The 25301-nt window shown below is 42.0% G+C and overlaps 1 protein-coding gene across 4 annotated transcripts in view; it reads right to left on the reverse strand.

Annotated features, from left to right (window-relative positions):
* The window catches only part of GNAS (GNAS complex locus), a 185991-nt gene that overhangs the window by 49737 nt on the left and 110953 nt on the right, over positions 1–25301 (reverse strand). Inside the window, exon 1 of one of the 4 annotated variants that reach the window (XM_075176803.1) lies at positions 1509–2146. The exons of 2 other annotated variants lie outside the window; for them this stretch is intronic. In XM_075176803.1, coding sequence (XP_075032904.1) covers positions 1509–1647 — 139 coding nt within the window. In that variant the 5' untranslated portion in view covers positions 1648–2146. Of the gene's footprint in view, positions 1–1508; positions 2147–25301 lie in introns of those variants that run through there. One more of the 4 variants, XM_075176804.1, reaches the window with a different exon arrangement.

Raw genomic sequence — 25301 nt, forward strand, 5'->3', positions numbered from 1 at the left:
TCTCAATCAGCTCAAAACCCTTCCTGTTCATTTTCAACCCAATATTGCCTGTTACTTTAGAAGGGCAACAAAGCTTCAGCAGTTAATCCAGTTTAACAACTTAAGCAATGGAAGCTCACAAAGATATGTCAAGAGTTACGCTACAGTCTGAAGTGAAGGAATAAGGGGAAAGGGGGAGGGGGTTAAACAAAACAAAAAAAAAAACTCCCAGAAGTGTTGCAAACAGGTGTAATAAGACCCCTAGCATTTTGTGAAAATTTTGGGTTAGGAGTAGAGTTAGTTTATTCATCTTACAAACTAGTTGGAGTTTTGGTTAGGATAATCATTAAGTCGCTTATGCCAGAGACTTAAAATGTTAGGTTGTATCAATTTAGTATTTTGGGGACGTCAAAACCAGCTAGGTTTATAGGTACTACAAGATCAATAAAAGGAAAACAAATAAAGCAATTATCGTGGAGGAATAGAACTTTGAGATTTGCTCATTGTTGGCAGTTTTGCAAGTTAGCCATCTTTTGTTAAAAGGTGACAAGTCACCAAGATACCCGTTAGTAGTGTAACATTAGTAGCATATTAGCACAATTATTAAAACATAAAATAAGCTAGCTGTATGCAAGGTAACAATGTACCAATTACACTTGAAGGGGGAACAGAATAAGTTACAAGCTAGTAGTGTATTTCATAGCAGTAGCTGCAGAGAGAGTAACAAGCAAAGTAGTTATTTAAAAGTGAACGAGGTTACCAAGTTAAGGGGCCTATTTAGGATGCCCTAACCTATGTGGAAACTGCTTTATCTGCATGGATTAGGCATTTTAAGTAAATTGCTAATTTAGGAAAAGCCTAACGCAGAAGATATCAGAGGCAAAGTACCACATTAAACCACAGATTCAATAACACTCAATTGGGACTGCAGTCTGGACAATTTTATTAAGCACCAAACAGCTTCGCTATTCGGAGCTTGACACCAATGGCCAACAACATCCGAAGATGGCGTTAGCCATTCGATCCAATGGGGAGAGCATTGCAGCAGAGGGATCTTTAGACAGCGCTCCTGGAGGGTTGCTGCTCTCCCCTGCGCTGTTTAACACAAATGGCAACTGCGCATGCGTGACCGTTAGTCACAACCCAGAGTCTTCCTTAGAAAAAAATTCCCCACCAGGGCAGCCTCCTATTGGATGCGCTGCCCCGACATGACTTGTATATTACCCAATAATTCTAAAATAAGTCCATAAGTCTCCAACTGCTGGGGACTACTATCCCAGCATCTCCATGAGCCTGCATGCATGGGACTTGTAATGTTACCACAGTTACAGAGTCTCAAATTGCCAAAACCCAATACAGGGAGTTGCTGAAAGCATGATTAAGAAGCCTCCTACGGAAGAGGGGGGCTAGAAGAAAATGGGGTGTCTTGGTGTAAGCTGACACTTTGTAAGATTGTTTAGGGTTTAAAAAGTAATGTGTTAGTGATACAAGGTTAATGCTGATCTCCAGGCCCCACCCTGCCCTCTCACCCAGCAGCAGGAGTCTGTGCGTGGCCCGGTACACCTGCTTGTCCTTCTGCAGCTGCTTCTCGATCTTCTTATTGGCCTCCCGCTGCGCCTTCTCCTCATTGCGCTGGTCCTCCGTCTTACTGTTCCCCAAGCAGCCCATCCTACTCCTCTACACAGTCAGCCGCCACTAGCAACACTTCCTAGTCAGGGCCCGCTACCACACCGAGCACTCCGCCCGCCGCTGCCCGCTCACTGCCACCCGTAGGCCAGCCTTCGCGTTCAGGAAAAACCGCACTGGCCGGAGGAGGCAAAACAAACAAGTAGGCCTCGGCCCTCCCTTTCCGCTCTCCCTCACCGGAGCGAGAAACACAACGATAAAATCCCGATAAAACAACGCAACAAACCCGCACACAACACGGCCTCCCGGGAAATGGCAGCAAACCCGCTAGTAGTCCAGATTGTCAGACATTAATGACTGCTCTGCGGGGGGTCACACGCCCCCAAATTTACCATTTGCAGCGGCCCCCTAATAGTGGCGAGGAGAAGGGGAGATGTCAGGGTGCCTCCCCCTCTCCAGCTCTTCCTGTCTTAAAATGGTCGCCCGGTATCTCCTCCTCTCAGGGTAATCGCTGGATCCCCTTCACCGAAAGGACCTTCTGACATCACCGGGTCATGTGACCGCAGCAGTCACGTGGTACTCAGGGGAGGACGCTGCTGTCAGTGTTCCTGTGTAGCTACTGATAGTAATGGGGAATCTCAGGCATCAATGAATCACAGAAAAGTGTCTTAATACAGGACACATTGAAGTGCATTAGCCAGTTTACATGTTAGCAATTTGAATATTCCAGCAGTGTGAATGAGTATTACCAAAGTTGCATTGCATGTCCTATGTGTTTTTAGTGCTATCATTAAATGAAATATACTTGGGAATTGCGCTTTGGCGTTGCTGTAGTCATTTTATGACTCCCATAGTGAATTTCAGAGTGGTCCTGTCCCAGCAATGGAGGGTGGCAGATTTACTTAATGGTTTCAGATGACAGTGCTATCAAAGCAATACAATAAAGGTTAGGGGGGGGGGGGGGGGGAAGAAATGAGTAAATTAACAAGTGTTTTCTGAGAGCTTTGAGGTTTTATTGCAAAACGGTCATATGTGAGTACTGCTTAATTTTCACGCTGACCAAATAGTATGCATAGGTCTTCTATAATTCTCTATGGTAACAGAACTTTTATATTTCTTTACTTGACAGGTAAAGAAAGACCAAAAGGAAAAAAAAATGTATTGTGGAAAAATAACTACCATGAGGTAAAGTTACATTCTAAAAATGTATGAAGGGAGGATTCAAATTTAAAGGGTGTTTAAGTCAATACATGCATTGCAATTAATGATAGGTAACATTAGATATCCACAGAAAGAATGTCTCCCATGCTTTGGATAAATGTAAATTACTCTCAGTGTCTGAACATACGGGGGAAGGGGGAGCTGGAGGCATTGTGGGGGAGCACCGCCTTATTTACCATCTATCCTGTGATCAGGGAAGTGCCCCCCTGCAAAGTCACTGTTCAGGCGAGGGACACGGCCAGGTGGATATCAGACGTAGGTTGCGGGTGTGTGGCACTTCATGTGTTAATCATGCTGTAAGGAGACCCCCGAAACCAGGACCCCCAGTTAAAAGCCCCTTGGTCCTGTGTTCATGGGAGGAAGGCGAAGGAGGTTCTCCGGGCATCTTCAAAATAGTATAGTAAATACAGTGTACATGCAGAGCCCCCCAATAATATAAACTGAGCCCCCCTCCCAATTGTACATACATGAAAACAAATTCAGATTAGACGTCAGGATCCGTCTCCACCAGATATTCATTTCAAACTAGTATAATGTATACAGTGTACATCCCTCCAAAAATATAAACACGGCCCCCCCCATTGTAAATTTGCAGGAATGTGTCGGGGTGGGAGGCTCTGTCCCCCGGCAATATCCCGGGTTCATGTGCCCGGGATATTGCTGGGACGGCAATGTGAAAGTGGTTCAACTCTAATAGAGGCCCTGTAGTACATCTTCATAGGGATGAATGGGACAGGTAAGCTTATTGGTTTCTGTGAACATATGTTTGTTTCACTAATTTTGTAAATAAGCCTTTTATGTGCACAGACCTGTCTTTTATTTCTGGCCTTTCACAGAATAAGGCCAGTTTTGCAGTATTTTTGCTGCTTCGTGTCTACAGAAATATACATCCTGCCTGAATACATTGCTACCATTTATGAGGCATAAATGTGAGCTAGTCTCAATTAAGGATTTGAAGGGTACAGTTTTAATCAGTCACCTGTAAATCCAGGTCTGCCCCCTTATATATGTTTTTGAACATTGTTGTTATCCATAGTTTGGCACATGACTCTCAACAATGCAGTATTTACATATGACCAAAGACAAATTATACAGTATATCCAGGCTAAGAACTTGAATACTTTGAGAACTGCTTAATGTTGTTCATTCAAATGATCTTTATAAATTTTTCTAAACCTGAATATTTGAAGGGTTACAGTAACTCTATGCTGTGTGCACATACTAATGTGATAGACTGCACAAAGGGTTAATGGTTGTGAAACAGCAACATATTGGCAGCTCATTTACAGCATAATTTAACAACAGATAAATGAGAGCCCAGGAGACCCTCCGCTATAACTGGCAGGTGAATAGGTTTGGAGGGAATTGCAAACACAGCTCCAAGTGAAATTATGTAACCTCCAGGTGTTTCATTCCAACCCCACAGGATACATGCCACTTACAGTCAAGGGATTTCCTTACGCTGATGTGAGAGAAGCCTTTTAATTTCCACTAGTGCTGCACAGAGCTCAGAGCAATAGCTTGGGATTTATATTCTGAGTAATTTGTGAGGGAACCGTGAACAATAATTGATAAATGAATATAGTCCCGGCGGATGGCTGCTTTTTAGACTAGAGACTCATTTGTTGAACTATCCATGGAACCTCTGGGCCAGATAGTAAAGAGTTATTTAATAGCAATAACAATCTCTATTGCATCTCACCTAACCAATAGCTCCCACAATTTAAATTATGGCTGCAGCAGAGATGGTTTTTACTTCAGAATAAGGTTGCCCAGTCCAACACCAATCCAATATACATGCTGTAAGTATACAGGTGTTATTATACAAGCATGTAACAGGCATCTGAACTATTTTCAATGTAGAATATGAATGGTATGTGCCTTGTTAGTAATGGCTGTCCCACTAATTCTACCTAAGGGGTTAGATAATGCCAGTCACCTGAGAAACAACTTTGTAATGTCCATGTGTAATTATTTCTGTGTACATACTTTCGTCGATCCATGTTGAACAGGGATCATTTTGATATTGTGAAGGTAAAACGCTTCAGAGTTTTCAGAGTGTTTAAAGATCCGAAGGCTGTTGGAAAGTCTGATCGGGGGGTTGTAGGGAATTCCACATGTGAGAAGCAGCACAGGAGAAGTCCTGTAGGCGGGAGCAGGAGGTAATTACCACAGATGAGGCGCAGGTCAGAGGTAGATCTAAGTGGGTGAGAGGGAGAGTATTTTGAGATGACATTTTAGATGTATGAAGGGGTGGTGTTGATGACAACTTTGAAGGTAAGGGGGTAGTCATTTTAATTGTATTCTGGAGGACATGGGGAGTATGTGTAGGTGTTGCAGATGTAGAGTAGCGAGAGAAGAAGATCAGTCTTGTGGTATTTACATATTTGCAATGGATTAAGAAAATAGATGGGTGTGGGGAATGCCAGAAAGAGAAGGATGCAGTAGTCAAAGCAGGAGATTATTAAGAGAGGAGGTAAGAGTTTGGTAGCATTTTGGGTGAGAAAAGGGCGTATTCTGGCAATATTTGAAAGGTGGAAGCGACAGGACTGGGAAAGAGACTGGATATGAGGAATAAAGCAGAAGGCACAGTCAAACGTGACAGCAAGAAGGTTTGGGAGCAAATTGTGCTTTTATTGACGTGTGACAGGGTAGCCTTGCTATGCCATCCTGTCATTCTTTTGTCAGTTTATCTGTGATTTTTCTCTATACGGTCAGTAACCTGTTATTATTGACCACTGCTAATGGCGTTACTTGACCACCAGACACTTACGACTGTAGGTACCAACTGCACACCAGTTGTAGGAGAGTAGTCGCCGATTGCTTACTTTGAATCAGGACTGCTGGGTAGGAGGTAGAGCATTAAGTCAGGGCGCTGGGTTCAATACAGGACAGCTGGGAAATAGATTAGAATTTTAGCTCTTATCTGTAGGTCACAGGATTACAGCAAATAATGGCCATCATGTTGGATCTTGTAAGCAGAATGGTGTTTATTGTACATAAGTAGTCCTTACAAGGACTGTTACATATCCCTCTGAGGTGGGAATGATCACCCAGATGAATTACAAGGTGGTACACCCAGAATACTGCAACATGCACTCTTTATATAGAATCTCCACCCCTGCCATACATTCAAATAAGCACTTGAAAAACTAGTGGATGTTTTGAGCAGGGTGACCAATCTAGAAGGGAATAGTCTCTACTGTGCCAACCAATCAGAACTGGATTGGACTGGACCAATTGACAAAGGATTTAGGCTCATCTGCATCTCATTTCTTCCCTGGCTATCCTTGAATACAGATCTCATTTCGTGATGTCAGGGGAGCTTTTAGCAGAGTTTTACAGGCTCATGTAGAGTTGAATGCATTTTACGTAAAAAAATCATTTAAGTGTATATGCAGAGCTGCACGTGACTTAAGGTATGTGCGACTCCACATACTACCTTAAAAGTGTCTGGTGCGTGCAGATACTTTTAAAGAGTATTAAGTCCATCATCAAGCGGTAGAGATGCCAGTCAGCATCATCAAGCTAATGATGATGACTGCCATTTTAATGTTGAAAAAAAATATCTAAATTAACCCCTGAAGTGCCAAGAACGAGTGGGACTCATCCTCCACATATAGCCCTAAAGAGTTAAGGCCGAGCGTGAGGACACTGGGGTTGGTACTGTGATACTGTGTATCCTCTAGATACCCGGTTCACAGGTCACACAGGTAAGGAGACAGGAAAGAGATAACAATCCCTTTTATTAAACAAAGTGCTCACACTTAGTAAAATACAACAGTGCTCCCCAAGGAGAAACGTGTTTCCCCACCAAAATTAACAAGTGCCATATAATCACCAGTGCAAGTAAATTATCCAACAAAGTCCCCCTCAGGTTACCTCCTCAACACAGAGTCCTAGCAGGCACAAGGTCCCGACTAGAACAGTTCACAAAGTCCAAGTGGTCCAAAGATTCTGTTCTGTAGATAGGTCCATGTACCTTAAGGATTCCGGTCAACTCTCCACCAGCTTAGTGGGACCCTGGGTATTAGTATCCCTGCCGATGCAGCCTCACTAATTCCCCAGAATCTACGAGTGTCTCCCGATGGAGTGGTGACAGAATGAGTCCTAGAGGTACACTGCCCGATCTGTCTGAAGAAGCTCCTACTATGCAATAATTTCTCCCGCCCTGGGAGAATAAGGTTACTGTTAATCAGTCCAAGTCCTTGCTCTCTCTCAAGATTATCCAACAACCCCTCTCCCTCCCCAGGCATCCCTTTTTGTCCCTTCCCAAAAGACACCCGATCCTGGCACCCTCCCTGGGTCAACCCCCCGCTTATTGTCTCCTTGTGATTGGTGGTGTGAAGAGTTTGGGTGGTAACAGGGGTGGAGGTAGAGCATGACATCAGTGGTCTCCCTCCTGCTGTGTCCATGATATCCAGTCTGGGTTAAATAAGTGCTGGAACAATAGTTAGCAAACAGGCAGAGTCCACCTCCTGATTTTAGATAGAGTCCTGACCCTACTGTTTTTAGCTACTTCCACTCTTTTTTGATGTCACAGTGTCCACAACTGTTTCACACTTCCTATGAGCTGTCTCCCCCTCCCTCTCTGGACACTACAGCAATAACAGATCTGGCCACCGGGTGACATTTAATAACAGAGTGGGTCACGGTTGTTCAATTGGCCCACTGATGACAGACCGGGCTGGCGCGATATTCCCAATGTAAGGCCCGTGTCTGTTACACCGAGTCTCACTCATCTGTAGTACTGAAGGGGTCCAAAGTAGTAAAATTCATACTTTCCCATCTCCCACCAGTATTTCCTGTTGATGAGAGCCCGGGAAAAGAGGTGAGAAATTATGTTGTCATTGTGCCGATGCGCAATAATGTCACTGGTAATCAGCCACTGCACCCTGGCACCTAAAGACTCTGGGACACCTTTGTTTGAAAGAGGGGAGTCAATAGACCATCAGACAATAACACCCTACAGTACAGAAAGCAATAAGAATTTGAGAGTTTGGGCGGTTGGAATGCTTAGATCTCCCCATTCTGATTTGAGTAAACTCAGAGGTTCCCTTATTTGATGCGATAGGTAGTCTTGTTTCCAAAATGACATGCCCTGTTTTGGCCGGGTCCCTGAGTGTCCATCTTTAAATTGACTCCAGCGCTGGGAGGGGGGGCCGGGGTGCTGGTAGTAGTCTAGGCTCAGTGGTCCAGTGGGGGCTGCTCTGCAGCCCAAATCCACAGATGGTCAAGGAGGCCACTGCAGAGTAGACCCCCCCACCCCTGGCAGCCATCTTGCAGAGTGTTTTGCAGACTAGCCTCCTGGATTCAAATGAATCCAGGAGATGCAGCCTACTGGGGGACCCAGCAGGCTAAGCCGCATACTGGAGCTCAGGATCTGGCTGATGTCCCTCTGGTACTATTTTCAGCCAGGGGAGAGAGCCAGACCCTGAGGCAGAGTCCCTAGAAGTATTTTTAGGCAGGAAATTTAAAGCTAAATCTCCCGCTGTAGACTCACTCTCACCAGGGGAGAAGAGAAAGCTGAGCTCCCTATCCCTGGCAGCTCGTGGACAGGGGAAAGTACACTCCGCCTGCCACTAGCAACAGAATAAAAGGTGTTAACCTCTCCAGGCTGATTCATGCACAGGCTGCATGAATAAGCCTGGATTGGTTAAAGGGGCAGGAGGCTGTATACTCCTGCGAGGTTAGGGCTGTAAAACTATATAAAAAGAGCCCTGTTTTACTCTGTATTGTATTATTCCATATGTAACTTTTGGATGATCACTAGTACCTCACACTAGTGTGTAACTGTCCTTATAAGGACTGCTTGACCTGATAAACATCACTGCTTAAGGATCCTGCTTTGACTCCTACTTACCTTCTGTAATTCCTGTGACCTACAGATTAGACCATTCAAATCTGGGTGCTCTGAGGTCAGGATCCAGTGTCTAGTACCAACGCTCTGCCCGTTACCCTGCTGCTCTGGCCAGTGTGATAGGCCAGGAGGAACAATCCACAGCAACTCTGATCTGAAGGAAGAGGTCAGGAGTACCAGCCCAGATGCTCAGCATGGGGGTACACTAGGAGCAAGTTACACAGAAGAAAGCAGTTCTAGGTGCCGGTGAAGGAGGTGCTGGCAGCAGAGCCCCTCTTACTGCGTTTAGAGGGGTGCATTTGAGATAAAGAAAGGGGATGGTGGCAAGACAAGCTCAGCCAGTCCCCAGCACTATGACAGGGTGGCATATTAGGTCCATCTGGTCACACCTGTTTTTATTCCTCAACATTTTTTGCATTTCATTCAAGATAGTGCATACTAGCAAACAAGTACATTATACATTTCAATTGCAGATTTTATTATTAAAACCTATGAGTAGAATTCTGCATTTTCTGTTTAGGAAAGGTGGATTGAAGCCAAAACAAGAGCTACAAAGTATTTATTTATAATATTTAGAAAAAAAATACACACATTAGCTTTTATCTCTCTTCCTTGCAAATTAAAAAAAAAAATCTACTTTTTTTAATCAATTTTGGGCAGATTTTCTTTGCAGTGTTTGGAGATATAAGCAAACTAATGTTATTTTGTGAAAAATTCAAAGTCTTCTGAAAAAAAAACCAAGGTACAATTTGTCTGGGTACTACATAAACAAATTAGTGATAATAATGTTCGATTGTGACCAGCCCCAAAAAAGTGTCAAAATAGGCTCAACACAGGGGAGAGAGAAGCCTCAGCAGCAAAGGGGTTAGATAAAAATCATGCCCTTCCACCCATAAGTACTACTAGCACTATCACTAGGCTAGTAATGCAATTTTGGGGGGACGAACAGTGGGAAGTCCCCCAGAAAAAGCCGATACCAGCACTACTCTATGGCAGGCTGGGTTGGTAACCCTTAGCATGGCGTGCCCTAGTCATATTGTCAACCAGCCATAGCTTGTTAAGCACAGGGCTAAATTCCCTAGAGGACATTGGGTGAAGGGTAATAAATAGTTGATATGAATGTTTGGGTTTTTTGTGCACAATTGGTGCCAGCAAGCCTTGGCAGCTCTAAATTGTTTGGGTATGCTTGCGTTTGTAGAACTACAAGATTATGCATGCCCACTCACACCCTTTCTTTCCATTTTATTTAAAAAAATTGCTCACCTAAATCCAAGGGGAATCCTCTTATATCTTATTGCTTGTAATCAATTGGAATTTAAAAACAAAAATACATGTATGACATGGAACTGTTGCAATGCGAACGACAAGCTAAGCCACCTGTCCGCTTCTATTAAATACAGAGCAGCTTCATTCTGATTGGTCAGAGCATGGGAAAGTCACTCAGTATTGGTTAGTATTGGTGAGACCTCACCATTAATTGCAAAGAGCTACTTTGATAGAATTTTTGCAGAAGAGCAGAAAATGACACCAGCTGTAGTAGTATAAAGTAGGTGCACTGGTGCGCCTAGTATAACTGATGGGTGGAGAGGGTGCATTTGTTAGAGTATTCCTTGCTGTGCATAAGCATTTGTACCTTCCAAAAATAAAACCATATAAAACACAACAATGCCACATGTATTAATATAAGTTACCATGTCCCCCTCTCAATTTAAGCCATAAAGAAACTAAACCATATATTTTACTGGTAAATGTAATTTAATAAAAAGGGTTGGTGTGAAGTGATAGGAGTAGAGACTTTAATGTGACATTTAAATTTTTGCAGAATGTTCCTCTTCAGATTTTCCTCCTCCCCGCAAATTTAGGGAGTTATGAAGCCACACAGAGGACCTCATGCAGAGTTGGACCTATGTCATTTTTTTTTAGAGTATAATGTACATTTCCATACTGTGCATGCGCACAAAAATATGTAGACATACATCTGTGACAAAATGTATATCTAATGACTGACTTTTATTTTCTGTTGAATTCATGTATGACAATGTGTATATTTTATGTAACCTCTTAAAGTATGCTTTGCTGACTGACCTAGGTGACCTGTGTAATTAACAAAGAGTCTTTTGAAACTAGCCAGACAGATAAGAATCTTGGGGGAGTTTGAAGCCCAAAGTTGTAAACCATCTAGCCACTCAAAGTAGATCAGAGGTGAGAGATTCTCTGAGGTGCCCAAACATATATTTTAGTGATCAATAATTTACATTGGAAAGCTCTGTGTCATTTTGGGAATCAATCATTCCTAAGGTGGGGGTGAACAGCCTGTAAGAAAGGTTTAAAAATATTCTGCTTTAGACATTACATTGTGCATTTCATGAGGGGTCTATCAAGAATGAAATGTCCCATACTTTTCAATTGTGTTCCCTCACACGCAGCCAGTCTACCTCGTAAGTAGTACACTGATTTTATTTCCTATTTTATTTTCTGAAACTCTTTTGTGCAACATATTGTATGTCTTTGTTATTATTTTTTGTAAATAAGCCTTGGAAATATTTTTCAGATTAAACATATTTATTCTAGTGTATTTCTCCATGATTCTTTGTGAACTTATGAAGCCCAGGGAGGCTCATGCTACATGTGTATGTGCTTTAAGTGTGAAACATTAATAAGTGGTTCTGGTGAATGTAAGGATACCATAATAAATCCTTCGTGGTGGCAGAAAAGGTGTATTCATTTTTAATTAACTAAGGTTACGCCAGTCACGGCCAGCTGTTCAGATTGCTGTATCTGGGCAGGCTGGGCGTTCGTGACAACATCCATATGCAGAATTGATCACGTCTTATTCTTGTGACACTTAGATGCGAGCAAGTATCGTCTGAGAACAGTAAGGGTGTATTAATGTAACTGCGATATAATTAGAGGTGGACACATTCGGAGGTTGTGAAGGAGCAATGATGATGACATTGTAATTGTATGCAGGAACAGTAATGGGGGTAAATGTATTAAAGTCCGTTTTTTTCAACTCGCCGGGCTAAAATTTAAAGCGGCGCTGCCTTGTAAAGGGAAACTTGCCTTAACAAGGAAGCGCCGCTTTAAATTTTAGCTGTCAACTCGCCGATTACCGGCGAGTTGAAAAAACGGACTTTAATACATTTACCCCATGGTGTTTATATACAGGAACAATCTGTGCTAGATTATGATATTGTTGTGTTATATGCAGTGGTGGAAGTAGGGGGATGTATACGATGGTATACCATACCACCACTTCCTACTGTCTCCATTGTAAAACTATCACATTCCGTTCACTTATATTCCAATTACATTTTCCATGTCACCACTTCTAAATGTCCACTTCAACCACTGTTTATATTAGAATATTGAGCTAATGCTGTTAACATGGGAATTAGAATGGAATCTTGGATACAAGCACATACACACACATGCAGAAAGTACTTATACACATTTATGAAGAACACAGTAATAGAAATTAATGTACTTACACTCAGTTATTATATTATCTATATTGAACTTTTATATGTTCGGTGTGTAAGATTATGTTATTGAAGATATGTGTATAAGTATAGATACTATTTCATATACATAATTCTGCATTGTGAATATGGGTTTTATACCGGCTTGATATAGTAACTATTGTATAGAGAACTCTGTGAGCGTTTTATGTTATGTAAAGTGGTGGAAATAACTGGAGTAGGCGTGTCTTTAACATGGGTGCTCAGCCCATGGTGCAAATAACTGTACTGCTGATCTTCAGCAAGGACCTTTGCAGTGTTCAAAATAAGGTTTAATAGCAAGCATCCTTAGAAACTTCTCTGCATGACTTCACAAAGTATGGGCCCCATGGACCTCCTTTCATATCCAACTTCTTTATAATCTCTAAGTAAAAGTTTGGTCCCTGTCTTTCTGCAGCACTAATCAACTCCCCTGTATTCCAGTGCCTTATATCTAGACAATCTTCTTCATGGCTCCCTCCCTCCCACGTTGTCCTCAACCCTGTTCCCAAGTCCACCTAATTCTAAACTTGTCTGCTCTTCCCATATCATTACTAAAACCTGTATCACCAGCTTTTGTTTATTTTCATGTTTTGTATTTTAGTCACAGATTGTCTGGTTATATGTTTGTTTATTTTACTAGACTGTAACTTTTGCAATTCACAAGTCTTTCAATAAATGGTAATATAAAAAAAAGAGGTTAAATAAATAAAACGCCATGACCCCATCCCTCAAGAGTTATCAAATCTTCATCATAGCCTCGGCAGGCTGCCACTGTTGCCGTGAAAGCTGCAGCCAGCACCAGACTATAACAATGTGTATTCTCCCATTTGGATAAAAATCTGGAAGAAAGAAAAGTGCGCCCTGTGTATTTAGGCAATGGGATTGGTAGAGTCTTCATTTAAATAATGTATTATTTCTGTTTGTTTTTCTTTCTTTTCTTTTTTTTTTTACAGTATTGTTTTATGTGTCACTGCAGGCCTACTACTGCTGCAAGGGCATGCTGGGACCAGTAGTGTCACATACAAAAATGTTTTTTTCTTACTTTAACACTTATTAACCCAAACATCCACCAAGACTAGTGTGGGAAGGAGCTTGAGTGATTTCAGCATGGAGCTGTTTTTTTCCTGGGGAGGCTGCTTTTTTTTTTCTTCCTGTAGGGAATGCAGCCCAGTGCTGACCAGACTGGGGCTGTGTCCCACTTTAACAGGAGAACCCCAATCTGCAAGTTTTACAGTTGTAAATGTCACAGTGGACACATGTTGGAGCTTGCACACTGGTGGAGAGAAGAATTTCTGTAACTGTATTACTTGCTTCCATTTTTTAGGAATATATTAATTTTGGGGTTACTTTTTTGAGGTATGTTGCGTTTATATTGAAATGCATTCAGATCCCTGCAGGACTTTCTTTACCACTCCTTAATTGACCTTAGTTGGTTTCTCAGGTTTAAGGTGACCATAATTTCCATAGTAAAAATATTGCTTATCAATGGAAGATTTTGTGCCTTATCCATGTTTTTTAATAATAACAACTCAATAGTACCTATTTTATTGTTCTTTTTGCTGTATGTATGTTATTTTAAATCTTATTTTTCACTTTGTCGGTTTGCTAGGTCAATTCACATTATCTATTTTTATTCTGCTTGTCTGGACAACTGCCCAGCAACACTACTCACTTGCTTAGTGCCACATCTTTTAACTTTACCCTTGGAACAAATTAATGTAAAACCAACCTGCTTCATCTAATAGAGTGTGCAGAGTAAGGGTCTGCCCCACAAAAGCATTTTTGTAAAATTCATTATTATAAAAACACACAATTTATAATAACATTATTTGAAAATCATTGTTTTCAACTTTTCTGCCTGCTTCTGGTAGTAAAATAAGTAGATATTGATAATACAGCTGCCCCTTTAGTGGACCCATCCTGAACGAAACTTATCCCATCATGTATGGAAAATAGTTGAGCTAATCCCTAGATACCATCCATGTTACCAAGTGCGCACTTAGGGGAGTATCAAGTTGCCTGGAAACCCCCCTGTCCACCCCATTTCTTGGCCGGACCTTTGAAATCTTCCTGGTGGTTGAGCCGACCACCTTACCTTATGTAGCCATGGATCCTACTGATCTCTTCCTGTCCATCCTTCTCCTTCTCTTCCCCAATGACATCACACATGGGGCTAGGATATTCTTACTCATTTACTTAGATTTCTATAATAAATAATGATTTTTAATTCCAGTTTTTCTTATTCATACAATTTCCAGATGTTATATGTTATGAATATGAATCCATGCACCAATATGCTTATATGACAAATATTTTTTAATTGTTAACCCTTTTATTAATAAATGGGCCCCTTTGTCCTTTAAAGCTAGACTGCCCACCTACTTTAAAATTGTATTGCAATGAGCTTACTTATGCATGAGCATCATGGTGGATGGCAGATTGAGTTACACAGTTTATCTGGGTTGCTTTCTCGCCGTCAGTTACTGATTGTCACTGCCACTCCTACTGGTGTCACCTGCCACCAGACACTCACCGACTTGTGAATTCCAACTGTGTTATAGTTGTAGAATGGTAGGGCTGCCACCACCTGGCTCCTTCACCGGCTTCTGGGTGGGGCTAGAACACGAGCATGGACCCTGACACACTGCGCATGCACCAACGGCAGTACATACAGACAGTGCACGCGCTTGTCCCAGAGTGTGCACTGCAAAGTCTGACGAACTGCACATGTGCCGTCACATCAAGTTGGCACATACACATTGGGGTTTATGATCAGGGGTGATGATATCATCACCATTGGCTAATGTAACGTACAGCGTCCACGTGTGTGGTGACCATACGCACCTGGTCGCTGGGAAGGCTGGGAGTTTCTGGGTCTGGACTATAAAAGCCAGACCTGGGACTCCCATCCTCCCCCCTCTGCTGTCTGCCTACCCCTGACAACGAGCATCTCCCTGCACTACAGAATAGTTCCCTATGCTACAGAAAGGATTGGATCCAGGATATAGGGATCTTCCTGGACTACAGAAAATCCACTACACTACAGAAAGGAACTATATATATATATATATATATATATATATATATATATTTATACATAGATAAGTAACTCTTGCCCCAACTATTTACAATACTGATGTAACTATCTGATCTTACTATTAGTCTAGCTATTCCTGAATAGTTAAATCAATATTATAAATACTAAATCTTATTAGAAATACATATGTAGAGAAAATTGTGTAAAGATAGTATAAAGGTAAATATTATAGGGAATAAAAGGTGGTGAACATAGGGTTAATTTCATATTGATATTGTCATACTGGCTTTAGTGTTATTTAGCATGGTGAAGGGACTGAACAAGGCAACGTTATTTAAGGAAGAGTGTATAGAAGTGCGAGTGTATCTAAAAACAGAATAAGAAGATAGCATGCGCAATGAAGGAGTAATGTGGGTTCTTTTCAGTTTGCCACTCTCAGATGAAAAGGCTTAATTAGCATGGGATTTCCTTTCTTCAGAAAAAATACAAAAACAAGTTTCCTCCAACATGGTATACTACCTCATAAATCAATACATGAACAATATGAAAATAAATACATTTACACTCCCAGCGCCGGGACTTTACCATTTTGGTGCTGCGCGTTAGTTACTAACCAGTGCCACAGTGTCCGTACATTAAATATATACATTTAAATGAATAAAGATCTGACACATGCAGCTCTTAGCGCCAGTGAATTAATCCCTCTGGCACCAGGTATTAACCCTTCCAGCACCGCAGCACTTTCCAAGATGGCCAAATCTCTGGATCCGACCACAATATATGTACAAACCAATGAAACAAACAGCTCAATTACAAAGTAATTCCTCTAATTAAAGCTAGACCTAAATATTTGGGAATGGCAGATGAATACACAATAGTCTCTACATTTATATCGAAACTACATTTGCTTGAAAATAGTGTGTGGAGGAGAGTCTATTATTTATGAAAAACTGGAATATAATACAATTCATTACATCTGACACAATAGAGTTTCAAAGCAAGAATGCATATGCTAGGGAATTAAATGGTTCTAACAAAGCCTGAATGATCATGGACTATGTTCCCTTTCCTGTTGTGAAATCTGATGCCAGCGTGGACATCAGGAGAGGAAGTGATGCTATATCAGCCAATGATAACCAAGATTGATAGATACTCTACTGTTTCATGATATCCTGGCCTGACTGCCTACAGGGTGGAACATGGTCTCATGTAATGCCAGCACCCGGCGTCTGCAACTGATTTACACAGAAACCCAAGCATTGCCTTACAAGCCATTGTTCTACAGTATTGAAGTTTTGGTGGCTCTCAGCGAGACTCTGCATATAAGGAGCCTTTGCATCCTCTGTACAACTCAAATAAAATGACAGTGAAAGGGACAGCAGGGTGTTTAGGTGTGTGAAGTGTTTGGGCAGTGAGTGGGGAGCTTTGGGTTGTGGTTTAAATGCACCAAGTGTTTTGTTTTACGTTTGTAGTGCAATATCTGTTTTAAAAGTTAAAATCTTTATTTTTGGTGTTCAGGTCTGACCTCCATCTGACAGAAAACCCAGGTAAGTGGACGTTCAATAAAAATAGTTGAATATCCCTAAGCGGAAATCCATCCTCTCCATTCTGATCATGAAGCTCCATCCATCTGGTTTTCGTTATGCCCAGTAGTTGCAAGGGGGTATTTCATGCTTTACACTTACCATTGTTGCTTCACACCACTTCCAAGCCCAACACTAAGATCTTTACATTTACCCTCATCACAACTTACTAATATACACTACTTGTAACACATGCAACAGGTCGGCATACAACATAGACGGAAGTGCTACATCAGTACCTGGGTGTATCAACCACTTTGGGATTACCACTACCTCTTCCTGTGGCAGTATTAACATATATGACACATTGAAACAAGCAAAGCTTACAACAGACTCTGCAAAACCTACTACCTACATAACCCTCCACTACCTTAGACATACCCGAACCGAGAGAAGCTGTGAAAAAGTATAGCCAACTGTTTTTTTTAAACAGACTTGGTGAACATAACTCGCTGTCCAGCTGTGCACATAGCATCAAGCCCACCTAAATACTCTCCCCTAATGTCAAAGATCTTAACACTTCCCAAAAACATTTGCTAGTTTCTTGTACAGCACGTACTCTGAAATGAGACATGGTCTTCCTACAAGAGACTCACTTTAAGAATAATAAATGCCCACTATGCCTTCCAAATTGTATTCCAAGATTCACTAGTGAAACGGAGTAGCTATACTCCTGATAGACTCTCTCCAGTCTTAATTGCTTTCTTCTAAAACATATGATAAAGCCATTTTATCATAGTTATAGCTCAGCTGGAACCACAAGAAGTCATACTGGTCAATGTATATGCTCCCAATGTAGGCCAAGATACGTTTTGTTAATCTTTCTTTTCCACCTTAGCTGGGTGCTGTAGGGAATTTATTTTGGCAGGTAGAGACTTCAATACAGCCCTAGACCACTCCATAATAACAACCAATCCTTCCTCTCATCCCACACAAAACCTCTCAATAAGCATATGCTTGAGCTGGGCCTCCTTGCAATCTGGCCAGCGTTCAATCCTCACAGGAAGACACATTTTATTGAAGCCCCCATAAACTCTACTCAAGACTCTACGCATGAGCATCAAATTGCTGCCCTATGCTGCAATTTTGGACTTTTTAAACAATAACTTGCAAGATGCCTCACCTAAGCCCATCATTTTTGAGGAGCTTGAAACTTTGGTAAGTGTTATGGCTCACGGCTGTTTAGATAAAATTTTAGAACTAGACTGTTAGAGATCTTCACCTATAGCTGTTAGGACTCTGCCTGTATTTTGTAGGTGGCTGCAGTACCTCAATTCCACCAGAGGTTCTGCTGTTTGCCCCTGAACTTTACACCTCTCCTGTAGGAGTTAATTTCTCTACCCAATTAGTACTCTATCAGGGTAATGATACTCAACTACATTTAAATCTTCTACGCATTCAAAACATTACCCTGATAGAGCTCCCTGGGATCCCTGTATGATGTCGATGTCGACAGTCCTAGGACTGTATTTGCTTCATTTTGACATGATCGATACAAATGCCTCAGTATGACATGTCACTGTTTATTGTTAATTTTTGTCAAGTTTAATAACTTGCTTGTATACATTGATGTATCTTTGTAATAACCAAAATATAGAGGATGAAAGAAAAATACTGTTGCAAGTACATCATATGGCAACAAAATGTATAGGAATAAAGTACAACCAATGTAGTCGTTGAAACTATAAAGCATTGAAAATTAATTATGGAAATACAAGGAATGTAACAAAATATGTAAAGATGTTATCCTGTTATTATCATACAGTGAAAAACAGATTCAATCTGGTAAAATATGAAAGTACTAGGTCTAGGATAAAAAGTATGTGCATGAGTGGATAATTGGTGGAATGGTATTAAACAAAGAGTAGTTGTAAATTTAACATATTTGGGCTAAGTTCTTAGTGGTGTACAGAGGGATCAGTATTGGGCCCTGTCCTTTCCAATCTTTTTATCAACAACTTTGCAGCTGGAGTAGAATGAAGCTGTCTATGTTGCCAATGACAATAAGCTATGTAGAGTTGTTCACAGGCAAATAACGTACTACAAACGGACATAGAGAAAAATGGCAAAAATGGGCTGCTGTAAAGCAGATGGAATTTAATGCAAGTAAATGTAGTTATACCCTTAGACCTTGGTAATAACTATGCTAGTTACACATTAAGAGCTTTCCTGTTCACATGTACATCCATTTGCATAGTGTACCTTGTGTGAACCAGCTCTGTGCACGCTCAGAAACGGACCACACGTCAATAAAAGCAATGGCATGCAATTCATCTCCAGACGCAAATTACACTTATGACTGCCTACGACTTGAGAGGTAGAACGGGGGTGGGGCGGACTAACGTAGGCCATGTACGTAAGGGTGTTCTGACGCAGATGAGGCAGATTCAAGTCTCGGTTTACGCGTATGCTCGCCACTATATAGCACAGAACATATGTATGCAAGTAAGATATACTACAAAAAGGCACTGTATGCACAGTACGCTTAAAAGCATATTTATCTAGCTTTTTTTATTATTTTTTTTAATCCGGATTTGTATTAATGATTATAATGTTAAGATTTGTTAATTTATTTTATAACACACATTTTTTAATGCACTCTGATGTGACTTTATATTGCACATATGCTTGTGTGTATACTGCTGTCTCCTCTTTCTGTCTACGCATGGCGTACTGTGTAGGCACAACATAAGTACACCCAGAGATTCAAATGGAAATGTATCCTGAGATTGGCTAGGTTTTGAATACGGTTGGAACTATGCTCAGTTCCGTGCTCTTTTTTAAAACGCAACTTGCGTTCCGATTTGATGAGCAGCACATAGTACCATTTAGCAGCTGCAATGTTGAATAAAATTTTGGGATGCCTAAAATGGGGGCTAAATGCCTGTAATTAAAACATAATAATAACAGTGTAAAATCCACTAGTTAGAGTACAGGTTGAATGTAGGGTACAGTTTTTGTCACCTCACTGTAAAGGACGGGCAACCTCCTCAATAAAGGAAAAGGAATGAAAGAAGTCAATTATAAAGAGAGGATACAAAAAGCTAGGTTTGTTTACTTCAGAATAAAGGTGATTTAATTACAAATATTGGTCTAACTTTTCATATTAAGGACCATACAAAGGACAAGGAATCATCAATTGCGAAATGAAGAAAGACCATTTATCGTCAGCATAGAAAAGTGTTTTTTCCTGTAAGGGTGGTTAAGCTGTGGAATTCTTTACCACAAATTCACTAGCAGAATTTAAATATGGATCAGATGTCTTTCTTACAGACAATGCTACCTGTGGCTATAATTTGTAGAGGACATTATGGAGGTGTTTAGTTCAGGGAACTTATCCAATTGACATTTTTGGAGTCAAGGAGGAATCCATCCGCCCCTGTAAGATTAATTTGGTAGATATCACGCTAGGTGTTTTGTTTTGCCTTACTTAGGATCAAGACAATTAGAGCTTATAAAGGCTTGAACTTGATGGTCCAGTGTTTTTTTTCAACCTTATTATGTAACCCGTTGACTGTCACAAACATAGCTGTTTCATCTTTGCACTACTGTTCCAAGGTATATTTGAACATATCAGTTATATCACCCATTGATTTACTTTCAGTCAGGAACACAATTGTATGAATAAACTGAAGAGAAGACATTAAGCATTGGAAGTGTGTATCCAGAAGCACGGCTGTGGTTATGTTATGAAACCTATGCAAAGTGTAGTAACATCTATGCGACCTTTTGGAAGTCAAAGGATTACCTTTTTGTCATCTGATCACTGCCAGTGCCACTAAGTGCTGTATCTATGTCACTCACATGGGCAGGAAGATCCTGGTGGAATACCAGGGTAAACTTATTTCACCCTTTAGGAGTTAGAGGATGACCTCTAGATCACATGGGAGGCATGTCCCTTGATAATAGTGGTAATTGTTAGGGCTCACGACCACCAAGATGAGCTTGTAGAACGGATAGGTGTTGAGGTCTTCACCTTTAGCAGCTGGCATTCCCATAGAACTTAATATGCTCACAGGTACTCAGATGCCCCCAGGTCTTAAGCTCAGTGTAGTAAAAGGTCATCAATGATGGCCGTAGCGCAGATGGAACCGAAAGGCGCTAGACCAGGCTGGAGCAGGTGGTCAGTGGCAGGCCGAGGTCAGGGATCCGTAGCAGACAAGCAAATCGATATCCAGGGTCACAAGCGAAAAATCAGAGTCCAGTATACAAGCCAAAAGGTCAGGGCAACAGGCAAACAGGCAATGTCCAAGGTACAGGCAAGGGTCACAACTGAAGATCAGGCAAAAGGAGTTAAGCAACAGCACAGGACTGAAGATGCTAAAACCAGCAGGGAGATCCAGTCCTCCCTGCCTGAAATACCCAGAGCAGCCAATAGGAGCAGAACCGCCCAGCCTGACCTAATCAGCTGCAGGAGGCTGATAATAAATTATTTACTAATGCGCACGCGCCCGGCTAATCTCCCCGTTGAGACACGGCGTTCTGACAGCACCGTGTCCGACCATTGCCTAAGCAACAGCCAGGCCGGAAGTGACGCCCCGGTCGTCAAGGAGATGGCCAGGATGCAGGGGGCAGAGGAGAGCGAGCCGTGGTGGCTATGGGCACCGCCACGGCTCGTAACAGTAATAGAACAAAATATAAGTTTAGTTAAACCATGTGCCTGCCATAATACAGAGATTACTATGAAACATACTGTATTCAGAATTCTGGATCATTATGGTAGTCTCTCAGGCTACAAAATCGGCATCTCGAAATTGAAGGCTATGCTGCTCAACCTCCCTAAGCACCTCAGCAAGAGGGTTAAAGCATCACCTCACAATTTAATTTCAGATGGGAATAAAATAATATTTCTTGTTGTTAACCAACTCCTACGAGTCCCTGTACCAGGAGAATTATCTAGGTCTCTTCACTAAAATTAAATCGGAGCTCTTCCGGCAGCACCTGATAATTTTAAAGCTGGGCAGAATCATCGCTATGAAGATGAATATCCTCCCCAAACTCTTCTACTACTTTCAGACCCTCCCCATCAGAGTTCCACCACTATTTGAGCGTGCTTCTGTTCAGAAATGCTTAGCAAAGTTTGTCTAGAATAGTAAGTTTCCCAGGAGCAAACTGGCCCTCCTAAAGAAACCAAATTAATGAGCCAAATCATAACCTATTTTTCCCATCCATCCTCCTTATTGTGGGTAGACCTTGTGTCACTCACCGGACTGTGAGTGCTTCTTCCCGTATATTTAGGAACCGTGGTCGTCCTCCATCCTGAGGGTCTGCGCATGCGCAGCCCTTTCAAACCCTTCAGTACCTGTTCCTTTAACTTAATTGGCAGATCAGGCAACACTCCCTATATTAAGCACCTGTGGTCAATACCACGTTGCCTGATCTTGGAGTCTCATTCCCCATGAGCCTCTGAAGGTGTTCCTGTGTTTCCTCGTGTATTCAGCGCTGCTGATTCCTGTGGTTTTCAAACCACTTCTACTCCTGTGGTTTCCATACCACTTCTACTCCTGTGGTTTCCTAACCACTTCAACCCTCCTGTGTATCATCGTGACTGTTGCTGATTCCTATCCGCTGCCTCCGTGCTCTACAGTCTTCAAACCACTTCAACCCTCCTGTGTATCATCGTGACTGTTGCTGATTCCTATCCGCTGCCTCCGTGCACTACAGTCTTCAATCTACTTCAACTCACCTGTGTGCCATCATGACTGTTAGCTGATTCCTATCCGCTGCCTCCGTGCACTACAGTCTTCAATCTACTTCAACTCGCCTGTGTTTCATCGTGACTGTTTGGCTGATTCCTATCCGCTGCCTCCGTGCGCTTCAGTCTTCAGCTCATCTCATCTCTCCCGTGTTTCCTCGAGACTGCTACAGCTGATTCCTATCCGCTACTCTCCGTGCTCAACAGTTCCAGCTCAGCTCTGCTCTCCCGTGTTTCATCGTTGCTGCACCTGCTGGTTGCTATCCGCTACCTCCGTGTATCTGCAGAGTCCTGCTGCTGCTACTTCTCAGTTCTACTCGTCCTACAACAGCTGACCCGCTCTCCGTGCTTCTTCGTGTTCCCGCTGGTCTCTACTCGCCAGTCTGCATCGGATCTGCGCCTCACTGTTTTCATCTCATCTAGATCATCGCTACTCTTCAGGGTCCTCCAGGAGTCCAGTCCTACATACTACTGCTTCCTGAGTATTTGTTCCCCTGCTGGTCTACCTACCTGTGCGCTGCACCTACTTGATTACCGCTTCACCCCTCCAGGGACTTCGCATCCTGCCGGCCTCCAGCCGTTCAGGTATCTCTGCACTCCTGTCTGACAGCCTGCTTCTGAACCACGGTATGCATACTTCTCATTGACTGTGCTGGTGTATTGCATATCTTGCTGGACTGAGTTTGTTCTCCTCTGGAGTTTACTATCCGCTGAGACTATTGCCATCATTGACTGTGTTATCTTGTGCCGGATTACCTCAAGTGACTTTCTATTATTGCAGTGCTGTTCAGTCATTAATATATTGTGCATGTTATTGTGGATCAAGTTTAAGGTGCCCGTGTATACCCTGTATTGCAGTCTCTCCCCGTGCTCCTCCTCACATATATATTCAGTGGTACAACTTGCTAGAGGCAGACCACTGATCCCTGTTTCCTGTGTCACCTGTTCCAGTATCCTCTCACATAGCAGTGGTACAACTTGCTAACGCAGACCACTGACTCCCCGGATACCTCCACTTGGATTTCATTCCTTCACTCAGACAGCGGTACAACTTGCTATCCGCAGACCGCTGACTCTCATCACCTCCTCGTTTCTGTTGGACATTCCTCCTCACTATAGCAGTGGTACAACTTGCTACCGCAGACCACTGACTACCCTCACGTGTCCTTTGTCCATACAGTTCCTCGTGTATTACTACATCCATATTACCAGTGCTGCTAGTCATAGACTTTCCTGAGCATCTCTATCATCTACTATTTCCTGTTCCGTGATCACCTTGCTACCAGAGTACCATATTACCATCTGTACTGCTCTGGTAAGCCTATCACCTGGTGATCCCTGGGTAAAGACTCCTAGTGCCCGTGACACCTTGAGTCTAATTATCTAATGCTAGCATCCCTTTCTTGTATCTGGGGACTAAACAGTCTAGATCTCCTCTAATCAAACTTTTGCCAACCCTGAATTTCTTGGCTAAGCTTAGGAGACATGCAAACCCCACTTAGATATCCATCCATCCTCCCCCTACATATTATCTCTTTGGAGTAAGCCTGATTTCTTCCCCGGACCGCTCTACTACCTTCTCCTGAGCTTGTGTCAATGCTGGTGCTGTTTGTTGGTGACCGATTGCACCAGGGATCTTTTCTAACCTTGGTTGATCTGCAAATGAAATTTCCTGATCTACGCCATTTTGTGGGATGTCTGTGACAAGCGGGATCTGCCCCCTCATCCGTTTCCTCATTTGAAAAGTTGTGTCTATCCTCGCCTCTTCAAAGATGCATGATTTCTTTTATATGTAACATTGAGTTTGATGCTATATTAACCTTTGGAACGAGTGGGAGAGAGACCTGCCCCCCCGTCCCCCTAGGAGTACTACTGGGAAACAGAGAACAAGTAACCACCAGATCAATTTCCACTCTTATTGAAGACAATGCATACAAAGTGTACTTTAGTCATCTATACCTCACTTCTGACACGTTTGAAAAAAAGCTACCGTCTCAACCTGTTGGCAAGGATGTGGAAAACAAGGTACGTTCATGGTAGGTTTCATCTGGTATAGGGTCAGAGCCCTCCTCTTCTCGTTCCTTATATGCCCTGTCTGCAAGGATCCATGGTCCTTCCTCCTTTGTTATCCGCTTCAGGATACTGATAGGCAATCTTCAAAACTAGCCTCTCATATTCTAGTCCCTGCCTGGTGCTTGATTGCCAAGACTTGGCAACAGAGTGACTCCCCCACACTAAAGTCGTATGTTTGCTTCAGTACCTGAATTGAGAAGATGACCTATTATCTAGAATAGATGATTAAGATAAATTCCATCAATTCTGGGCTCCTTGTACTTGTAATCCTGCAATCAATCCCCTTCCCTCTAACATTATATATCTATGTTATCCTGAGTTGGTCACCAATAATCAATTCCCCAATTTAACCCCTCCCTAGGAACTTTGCCTTGCATACCTTTCTGAAGTACTACCTTTTATAGGTGATGCCCAGTTCACCCCACCCCCTCTCCTTTCCCCTTCCTTCCCCAGACTTCCCATCCCACTCTAAAATATTAAAAATATTTGTGATGTTGTTAGTGTTTTTTGTATTGTCTCCTCGCAATTTGGAAAATAAAAAGTAAAAATGCCATACTATATAAAAATGGAAATAAATAAATAACAAAACACCAGAATACACATAATTTTTAGTTTATTATGGCTCACAAAATATACCCAAAACCTCAAATAAAATGCCATATTTAGTATCCCTTTAACATCACATAATAAATTCTGAAGTAAAATGCTAGGTTAACAATAATTG

This window comes from Mixophyes fleayi, chromosome 6 (genome assembly GCF_038048845.1).
Source record: "Mixophyes fleayi isolate aMixFle1 chromosome 6, aMixFle1.hap1, whole genome shotgun sequence".
NCBI lineage: Eukaryota > Metazoa > Chordata > Amphibia > Anura > Limnodynastidae > Mixophyes > Mixophyes fleayi.